Genomic DNA, 10,999 nt, shown 5'->3' with positions numbered 1-10,999 from the left:
TCCGGCTGCCCTGTCCTGCACGGTGTGTGTGTGTGTGTGTGTGTGTGCGTGTATTAAGTGAGACAGGTGTAATGTGTGCGTCAAATCAAGAATGAGGCAAGGATCAGTTACTCTTATTTAAGCTTTTACTCAATAATTGAAACATGTAACAATAATAAATGGGGAAAAAGAAATAAACATTTATAATTATTATCTTTAAACAAAAACAACGAGTGTAAGCCAAATCAAAGAAATTAACAGAACAAAACAATCCTTAAATCTAAAGTCTAAACTAGGCGTCAAAAAGAAACAAAATAAAAACCGAGATCTTCAGTGTATACGACACCCGACCTAAACTAATTAAACTACAAAACTCAAAAGACACGGGTGGCAAAACACTCAAACTAATCTAACAAAGCATCAATCTAAACTAAAACAAAACAAACTGGATAAGTCCGTCAAAGCTTAGTTTAGAATCACACAACAACCATCATATTATGTTACTTAAAGCCAACGAAGTTCAACAAGCAAACTCGTATTACCACAGTAACTGAGATAAATCACTAAATAGACGAAGCATTTGCACAAACAAATTGCGTGGAGCACATAGGGTACGCCGAGGCAGAGCGCACCCCACACACTGGTCTGACAGGGCTTTCCTTGCGGCTCGTCCTGGGATTGGTGGAACCGGAGAGCGTCATAATGATGATGGACAGAATATTAAACCAATAAGAAACCTAGGGGTTGAGCAAACGGAGAGGAGGGTGAAAAAAAAAGACAGAAAGAAAACATAAATAATAACAGTGTGTTTGTGTGTGTCTGTGTGTGCACGCACTCAGGCATTTCTTAGCATCAAACCTGCCTAAACGTCGTTGTCCGTAGCCACTAAATAAAAAAAATAGGAATTGCCGTGAGATTGTGTTGCACTCTCAGCTCACATCATTCAAAAGAAAAGGTCCACATTGTCCTCTGATAATGTCAACAGACTGGACTGTCTTAGCAACTGACTGAGGCCCCGTTTACACTAGTGCGTTTTAGTTTTAAAACGGCGTTTTAGAATGAAAACGATCCGCGTCCACACTCGCGTTTTACCCAGCGTTTCTGAACTGCTCTCCGTCCACACCAAAACGCTGAAAACACACATCACGTGACCACACACACTCTTTGGCAAGCGCTGCAGCCTATCTACCCAGATGAGAGCTGCTAGTCGGACTTCTCATCAAGCATCTCCCGCTGGATCTAATCTCATTGTATTTATTAAATGTGATATTTCATTCATCTTGTTGTCTTTATCTAACGACATATTCCCTGACTTTGGTCATTGGAATCTATTACTTGTTCTCAGGTAACGTGTTTTGGCTGAGCGCAAAGATAAGTTAATGATTAATCCATGTACATTCTGTATATTGACTGATCGCTTGCCTTTATTTCCTATAATGTATAAACTTAATGTATGTTATACTTTTATAATGGCCAATATCGATTATTAAAACTGATATTCAGCAAAAGAGAGGCTGTGTTTCGTATTTTCACTGAAATTGAAAGGAGGCAGTTGTTATCGGCTCCGTTTTGTTATAAATATCCACACAGTGAAGATGACGCTCATCTTATGCAGCACGACACCTCAACATTTCTGCTGTCTGTTTAGTTGTTAATATTAAAATGAAAATATTCAGTTCCTTAAATCATGTTCACATTTTATTGTTGAGAAAGTGAAACAACGTAGCCAGGGTGATGTGAATGAAGTTATAAAGTACACTGTTCCCTTTGAAGATTTACCCGTGTCCTCGGTATAGTCTGTTTTTCCATATCAAACTGAGAAGAAGAGACTGCAGCCATGATCAAACTTCCGAAGTCTGAACTTACACGGAGAAGATGCAGGACTGAACTGTGTGTGTGGGCTACTTAATATTGAGGAAAAGCCCCAATCAGAGAGGCGAATGTCTGCAGCCCCGCCTCCGTTTTCAGATGTCTCCGTTTTCCATCATCCACACTGAGACGGAGCAGCAGCGTTTCAGAATGAAAACAGCCTCTCCAGCGTTTTCGGCGCTCGAGAACTCCGGCGTAGTGTGGACGGATGGCGTAACCGTAGCAAAACTTATGCGTTTTCAAACTAAAACGCATTAGTGTAAACGGGGCCTGAATGTAGAGGACTGATCAAAAATGTTTCTATTTTATAATTATTGTTCTCAACTCACAGCAATACAACTTTACAATGAGTGCAACTATTCAATACTTTATTATTATTATAATTTTCCATTTTCCATATCTGTAATGCCTGTATTTTGGCATTTTTTGCAGTCCACTTATAATCCAACTTGGAAATCAATGTTTTCTTTATTGATATTGATTGTTATGAAATTGAAATGGCATTATTAATTTATTTCTGTAATAAATATGGCTGTCAAGCCAGGATCTTGATGGTTTATTGTGGGTTTGTTGTTTACATGAAGAAATCTGTGTTACAAGTTAAAAAATTTTAATAAACAATTTTATTTTGAATTTAAATAGTTTTTATCTTGCGTTTACATTAATTTTACATTTGAATAGCCAAAATTACAAGTTTCAGTCTTTTAAATGTGATTAATCGCGGTTAATTTTTTAAAAAAGTGCGATTTAATTAGTTATTAATTAATTAGTTAATTTTTTTTAATCGATTGACAGCACTAAATTTACATATTGTAATTTGCACTGCGAAAATTTTTTTTTTTTTTTTGGTTTGGTTTTTAGTTCAAATATCTAAAAATCCATAAATTAAGAAGCATTTTCTAGACAAACGAAAACATACTGTACATAATATACAAAATAAATATTTATATATAAATATATATTAACATTTCTAGATAACAAATATTGTATAAAGTGTCATACATATTTTATAAGTGTCATACATATATTTATATACACAATATTCATTTTGGATGGAATTAATCGTGATTCTTCATTTGACAGCACTACCTGAACATGTTTAAAATCCTCAGATGATAAACTATAGTACAGGCTCAACATTGCATGATCCTCATGAGAATATTGCGAATGCACACATTGCGATATCGATATTGTGCAGCTCATCCGGCAGTTTTCTCTTCATAAAGCGTGTCTGCCGGGCCTAAAGCTCCTGACAGCAAAACATCTCACTTTACAGGCATTTCTGAGGGCCTTCTCTCGCCTACGGGCCCTTTATGAAGGATTTCACCCTATCAGATCTCACCCGAACCCTTCCTCACATAATACTGTGCTCTTATTATGTAACGCGTCTCATTTTTCTGTGCAATTGTTGCGTTGGAGAATCTGTGGAGGCTGGAGATGTGTGCAAATGTGAGGTGTCTGATTACACACTAAATAAGCATCTCTTTTTTTGTGTGTGTGTAAAAGAAGAAGTCGCACGCTGAATTCTGAGTGTCTTGCATTTGTTTTACCATCTATGATGCCTAGGTTTAATGTTTTGCAAAAGAAAAAGTGCTTGTACTTGTTTGCTGTGTATTTTACACTGCAGGAAAAGCTTTGCTTGCTTCGCTTGGTCTTGTTTCTAGACTAAATATCTACAAATTCTGAAATCAAGAAGCATTTACTGTACATGTTCAAAATATAGTCTTGTTTTCAGTATAATAATGAGTCAGTTTAAGTGCGTTTCCAAGCTAAATAATCTGCCAATTGTGTAAGTAAGCTAATCCTGTTTTGGTTTGAAATGGGTTTATTTTATTTATGCCGCTGGCGGATCATTTAGTTTGTTTTAAGGGAAAACTCATCGTCATGCCATTAGTGTTTATTTTCAGCACTGTTGGCAGTGGCGGATCTAGGGGGTTTTAAAAGCAGGGGCCACAGTTTACAGAGGGGGGCAAACTTATTCAATTAGTGCTTGCACTATATGTTTTAGGAATGCACTGATACCATTTTTTTTTTAGAACCAATCCAATGTCGATACCAAAACCCTGAGTATCGACTGATTGTTTTTTTTTTTGTTTTTTTTTTTTTTTTAAACCATTCTTGTGTGGGATTGCTTCTTATGCAAGGGGGTGGGCTCACTCACAATTTTGCCCAAAAACACAGCCATGAATAAAGAATGGTACCAAAACACCCTCCAACAGCAACTTCTTCCAACAATCCAACAACAGTTTGGTTAAGAACAATGCATTCTCCAGCATGATGGAGCAGCGTGTCATAAGGCAAAAGTGATATCTAAGTGGCTCGGGACCAAAACGTTGAAATTTGGGGTCCATGGCCCGGAAACTCCCCAGATCTTAATCCTATTGAGAACTTGTGGTCAATCCTCAAGAGGCGAGTGGACAAACAAAAACCCACTAATTCTGACAAACTCCAAGAACTGATTATGAAAGAATGGATTGCTTTCAGTCAGGATTTGGCCCAGAAGTTGATGGAGAGCATGCCCAGTCGAATTGCAGAGGTCCTGAAAAAGAAGGGCCAACACTGCAAATACTGACTCTTTGCATAAATGTCATGTAATTGTTGATAAAAGCCTTTGAAACGTGTGAAGTGCTTGTAATTATATTTCAGTACATCATAGAAGCAACTGAAACAAAGATCTAAAAGCAGTTTAGCACCAAACTTTGTGAAAACTAATATTTGTGTCATTCTCAAAACTTTTGGCCACGACTGTACATTATTTGAGCATTCATCATGACATTGATATGATCTGTTGTGGTCCAGCTTATGTTTTCTTTGTAATATTAAGATTTTTCTTTGTAATCTGCAATTGGCCATCACTATTGACCCTAATCGTTGGTAAAAATAACCTGCCTTTTAGCAAAGCCTGATATTTTCCTGCAGATTTAAAGCGGACTAAACTAAACCGTCTGAGGCCAGTTTTACTTAATAATCCCTCGCCATATCTTGCCGTGAGTGAGACGGAGAAAATGAAAGATGTCTGAAAAATTCTCTATTTGGTTTGGTATAATTTGTTGGTTACTTTAATGTATTTCTTTTGGTCAGTTATCTACAAAATAAACAAGAATATTTGAGGTGAAGTTCAAAACAACGTCCGCTTATAAAATCTTGTTAAATAAAATATTAATATATATAAAATGACAGTAAAATATTCACAGTGTCAGAGTCGCCTATATTAGGCCAAATAATTTTCTGTTGATGACAGTTCATATGCGCCGGGCCGTCAGCTTCACTTTTATTAATATAATCAACTGCTTTGACCACAAAGAGCCAGACTTTACCAACTATTCACAGCACTTAAAGTATTTCAATCGGAATAACCCCTAGTTTTTTTTTATCATTGCATCCCTAATCTTACACTCTAAGATACTTTTTAAGCTTACAGGTGAAGTTGCATGTGTCTTTGAGCAAGATTGTGGGTTTATCTTGTTTTATTTATTTATTTATTATAATTTTTTTAAACAGATTCACTTAAGACAAATATTTTCCCCTTTGCATTTAATATTTTAACAGTGTAACAGGGAAAATCAGCACCAATCAAGAATGCATGATTATACAGTGCTCAGCATATACAAGTACACCCCTCACTAATCTCTCTGTTAAGTTAATAGTAAGCTCTACAATATTATATGTGTGCATATACATTAGATTAGTCAGTACTGAAGCCAAATCTGGAACTTATCCAACAAAATAACTTACGATAATGCTCCAAACACTACAGCCACACTTATATGGTACAGAGAAATATGAAACACACATTTAAAAAAAAAGGAGGGCGAGGTGGTGGCGCAGTAAGTTGTGCTGTCGCCTCAAAGCAAGAAGGTCGCTGGTTTGAGCCTCGGCTGGGTCAGTTGGCATTTCTGTGTGGAGTTTGCATGTTCTCCCTGGGTTTGCGTGGGTTTCCTCCTGGTGCTCCGGTTTCCCCCACAGTCCAAACACATAGGGGAACTGGCTGAGCTAAATTGTCTGTAGTGTATTTGTGTGAATAAGAGTGTATGAGTGTTTTCCCAGTGATGGGTTGCAGCTGAAAGGACATCCACTGCATAAAACATGTGCTGGATAAGTTGGCAGTTCATTCCACTGTGGCGACCAAAGATGAATAAAGGAACTAAGCTGAAAGAAAATGAATGAATGAATAAAAAATAAGAAAAATCGAGAGAAGCAACAAATGTAAAGTTGAAATCTTTTAGGTTGTGATTTTTGTTATATTTTGCTTGAATTAAATTTTTATCTTTCAATTTCTAAAGATGTTTCGTGACTAAAATATTATTTGAATAAATGTATCTGTTTTGTTTAAATGCACCGAAATGCATCGCCTATATTCACTGAGAAATAGGCTGTACTCAATTATTCTGAGCACTGTGTGCCATCATGGCTTTGCAAACATAAAATGTGATTATAATGGAAGTCAATGGGGCAAAATCAGCACCAACATCACCAAAGGGGAGTCAGTCAGCCCAGAGTCTATTGTTGAGTTTAACATTTTCAAAGCATTTTCACAAAATATGTGTCAGAATTTGACTTGTCAGCAAAAATCTTCACATCTGCTGAAACAAAGAAACCAGTTGAGGCCAAACTAACCCTCAAAATCAGCCCAGAGTGGATGAAAACGACCCAACATGGGTTTAAAGCATCAACAAACTGTAAAAAACACCTTTTTTTCTTTCTTTTACAGATTACTACTCGAGCTCGGCCACAGATTCATCAGGAGCTCCACTGTTACGTTAACACACACACACACACACACACTTGCTGTTCGCTCTGGATTATTACTGCCTAACTAGTGAACTAGTGTTGATGTCTGTCCACACACTCCTCTCATATTTCAGGATCGTTTGTGTTCATCTGAATGCCCAAAGACTGCTGCTGTAAACTCACATGTACACGGACATGCTTCTTACTGTCTTGTTCCTGGTCTAAATATCTATAAAGTCTTAAATCAGGAAGCATTTTCTAGACAAGTTAAAAGATATAGTCTTGTTTTCAGAATTAATGAGTCAAAATGAAGTCGTTTTTGATTATAACAAGAGAAATAATCTGCGAATGGGGGAAGAGAAATAATCTTATGTCAGTGTAAATACAAGATTATTTCCCTTCCTCCATTGTCAGATTATTTTGCTTGTAATAATTAAAAACGCTCTTCATTTTGACTCATTAATTCTGAAAACAACACTAAATATTTTTACTTGTGCAGAAAATGCATCTTGGTTCAAGAGTTTTAAGATATTTGTGCTAGAAACAAGACAAACACTCTCAGTAAGAAGCATTTATTGCCGTGTAGAGCTTCTGCCATATTCCTACAGAGTGTAATGTTAAACAAAGGAGCCTGTTGCATAAAGAAGAAAGCTATAAAAACAAAACTAATGTGTGAGGGTTTCCTCCTGCCCTCGCCAGAAGCCATGTGGAGAGTTACATAATGGACCAGATTCGTCAGCAAACCATTGGCATCAAAGGGAGATTAAGTATTGGTTCTTAAAGGGACAGTTCACCTAAAATACATGTGCTCATTATTTACATGACTTATTTCACATGCCTAAATGAGCAGTTTTCTGTATTTTGTGCTTCATGTTTTTATTTTTCCCCTGGTTTATTTCTGCTTCAGCATTATGGGATCTTGATCTTTCTTTAAAAGTGTAAAAAGGTGACTTTAATGAACATTTTAATAGTGTGCAGTGCTATATTGTGTGTTGGTGTTGTGTATTATGTTAAACCTTGTAATAAACTGCAGCACATTTCTGTTATTCTACAGACTTACTTCTCTAGATATTATATCTTATATTTTATTTCAAACTACTAAAATGTCACTTAAAGTCACTGAGTTGAATTTTCATCATCAGAAGTGGACAGAGCAGAGATCAACATCCCATAATGCAGTGCACATTTGTAAATAAACAGAAAAACATGACAAAATACACAAACTGTTCATTAACAGATATTATCACTGTGTGGTTGAAAATTTTGAGTTTCTTCTGTTGAACTCAAAATATATTTTACGACGTTTTAAAATGTTTTTCCTGTTTAGTTTTTGTCTTATTTTTTAATTAAAAAGCATTTTCTACATAAGCAAAAAATCTTGTTTTGTTTTCAGAATATGCCAAAATTAATTAATTGGTAGATTATTTTATTTATTCAAAGATTTAAAAAAAAAATCTTAAATCAAGACAAAAACTTTTTTATTTGCATTGACTTCTATGATATTTGTTTTTCCTACTATGGAAATCAATGGTTACAGGTTTCCAACATACTTCAAAATATCTTCATTTGTGTTTAGCAACAGATATTATTACTGTATGGGTGTAAACTTGAGTTTTTTCTGTTAATCACCAAAAAGATTTTAAAGAGCGATGAAAACTACAGTAAAAAAGTTTTCAGGTTTGTCAGGTTTATTATTATTATTATTTTTAATGAAAATATGAAACAATTCTTATAAAAAAAAACTACATTTTCTAGACAAGTAAAAATAGATTTGTTTTCAGAAATCAATTCAAAATGAAGTGAGTTCTTCCTTAAAAACAAGCTAAATAATCTGCAGTCTCGGTAAAGCAATGTTATTTTTAACTTTGAAAAAAGAATAATCCCCCTTCCCCACCACCACCAGCCCACCCTGGCAGATTATTTCACTGATATTAATAATTAACTGACTTCATTTTGACTCATTTCTGAAAACGAACTATTTTTGCTTGTCCAGAAAAGGCTTCTTTTTTCTAAAGACCTAAAGAAATCTTATGTCAAGACAAAAAATCAGAAATGCATAACTTTTGCAGTAGAAAAAACTACTATGGAATAGTGCAATAAATGCGTTTCTCAATTTTTGTCTTGATTTAAGATTCTTTAGATTCAACATTCTTCAAAATATCTTCATTGGTGTTTAACAACAGATATTATTACTGTACGGGTATAAACTTGAACACCAAAGACATTTTAAAGAGCGCTAAAAACTACAATAAATAATGTTTTAATCAAAATATCAAAAAAAATCTTATAAAATAAACATTTTCTAGACGAGAAAAAAACGTTTTGTTTTCAGAAATATGCCAAAATAAAGTGAGTTTTTCCCTTAAAAACAAGCAAAGTAATCTGCAAATGCGGTAAAGTTAAAAATAAAACTACTTTGTTTCCCCCATTTGCAGATTATTTTGCTTGTTTTAAGGATGAACTCACTTAATTTCTCAAAACAAAACCGTTTTGCTGGTCTAGAAAATGCTTTTTGTTTCACAAAAATGCAGAAATGTTTTTTTTTTTTTTTTTGCATTCACTTCCAGCGTAGGAAAAAGAAATACTGTGGAAGTCAATGCAAAAAAATAAATAAATAAAATAAATGTGTTTCTGAATGTTTGTCTTGACTTAAGATTCTTTAGATTCAACATTCTTCAAAATATCTTCATTTGTGTTGAACAACAGATATTATTACTGTATGGGTTTAAACTTAAGTTTTTTTTGGTTGTTGTTGAACATCAAAGATATTTAAAAAGTGCTGAAAACTACAATAAAAAAATCTTAGTTTTTTTTTTTGTTTTTATCAAAATATCTGAAAATTCTTGAATTAAAAACCTTTTCTAGAAAAGTAAAACAGTTTTGTTTTCAGAAATAATATGCCAAAAAAAAGTTAGATTTTCCCTTAAACAAGCAAAATAATCTGCAAATGCTGTAAATGAACTCTTTTTATTTCAAAGTTTAAAATAAAATGACTTTGTTTTCCCCATTTGCAGTTTATTTTGCTTGTTTTAAGGATGAACTCGCTTACTTTTGACTCCTTTCTCAAAACAAACCGTTTTTGCCGGTCTAGAAAATGCTTCTCGTTCCACAAAAATGCTGAAATGCTTTTTTGCTTTCACTTCCAGTGTAGGAAAGTCAACTACAATGGAAGTCAATGCAAAAAAAAAAAAAAAAAAAAAAAAAGCATTTCTGAATGTTTGTCTTGACTTAAGATTATTTAGCTTCAACATTCTTTAAAATATCTTCATTTGTGTGCAACAGAAGAAAGCAACTCCAAAAGGTTTGAAGCCAGTTGTGTGTGAACTGCCCCTTTAATGTGTTTCAGGAGTGTCCGCTCCTGTCCTGCTGTAAATGCTGATGTTTTTAGGAAATCTGCTTGTTTGAGCTCTAATTATTAGCAGAGAGTTGCTGTTCATCAGACTGCTGTGTTGTTGTTGTTGTAGCCCGTCCTTCAATGTGTTTTTTCTTCTTATTTTGAATGATTTAATGTTGTGTTTTGGGACTGCTTGCTGTCAGACGCACGTCGAGCTATCTTTAAGTTGGATGCCAGTTTTAAAATACTGTTTTTTGCAAACTTTTTTATTAAAATAAAAGAATTTTGTGCAACCACACATGCAACATTTTTCTGTTATTGTGTGTGTGTGCGTGCATGCGTGCGTGTGTGTGTGTGTGTGTGTGTGTGTGTGTGTGTGTGTGTGTGTGTGTGTGTGCCCGCGTGTTTTTGGATTGTAAAACATTAATTTATTAATTTTCCTTCAGCTTAGTCCCTTTAATAATCAGGGGTCACCACAGTGGAATGAACCACCAACTATTCCAGCATATGTTTTACATAGCGGATGCCCTTCCAGCTGCAACTATAAGTACTGGGAAACACCCATACACTCTCATTCAAATACACACTCAGACACTACGGACAATTTAGTTGATCAGTTCCCCTATAGCGCATGTGTTTGGACTGTGGGGAAAACCGGAGCACCCGGAGGAAACCCACGCCAACACGGAGAGAACATGCAAACTCCACACAGAGACACCAACTGACTCAGCCGGGACTTGAACCAGCGACCTTCTTGCTGTGAGGCCCCAGTGCTGACCAATGAGCCACCTACACAATCTCAAGGCAATTCGTAACTTTTTCATTTAGTAGCTACTTCTTATGAATTCGTACAATCTAATTTGTACGATTTGCTCATCACCCAATGACGGTTGGGGTTAGGGGTGGGGTTGGTTGCCACGCCTCCTTTTTAAACAAATACGTTTTCGTACGACTGAACTCGTACAAATTAGCCACTAAACTGACAAAATGTAAAATACTTGTGTTTCCTCATGAGATCAGGCTGGTGCCACCGTGTCGCCTAGTGCTGTTCTCCCAATTAATTATTTTCCATATTGAACAATATAT

General features: G+C 35.3%; 1 protein-coding gene across 1 annotated transcript in view; it reads left to right on the top strand.

Annotated features, from left to right (window-relative positions):
- Nucleotides 1-10,211, top strand: part of kdf1a (keratinocyte differentiation factor 1a) — a 28,599-nt gene extending 18,388 nt beyond the window's left edge. The window contains exon 4 of the mRNA XM_001338342.10: nucleotides 6,560-10,211. Within this exon, the coding sequence (XP_001338378.3) occupies nucleotides 6,560-6,612 (53 nt within the window). The 3' untranslated portion in view covers nucleotides 6,613-10,211. The remainder of the gene's footprint in view (nucleotides 1-6,559) is intronic.
- The last annotated feature ends 788 nt before the right edge of the window (nucleotides 10,212-10,999 follow it).

Source organism: Danio rerio, chromosome 16 (genome assembly GCF_049306965.1).
Source record: "Danio rerio strain Tuebingen ecotype United States chromosome 16, GRCz12tu, whole genome shotgun sequence".
In the NCBI taxonomy this organism is placed as follows: domain Eukaryota; kingdom Metazoa; phylum Chordata; class Actinopteri; order Cypriniformes; family Danionidae; genus Danio; species Danio rerio.
Note: the sequence above shows the minus strand (reverse complement) of the source record. Positions and strands in the feature narration are given on the sequence as shown.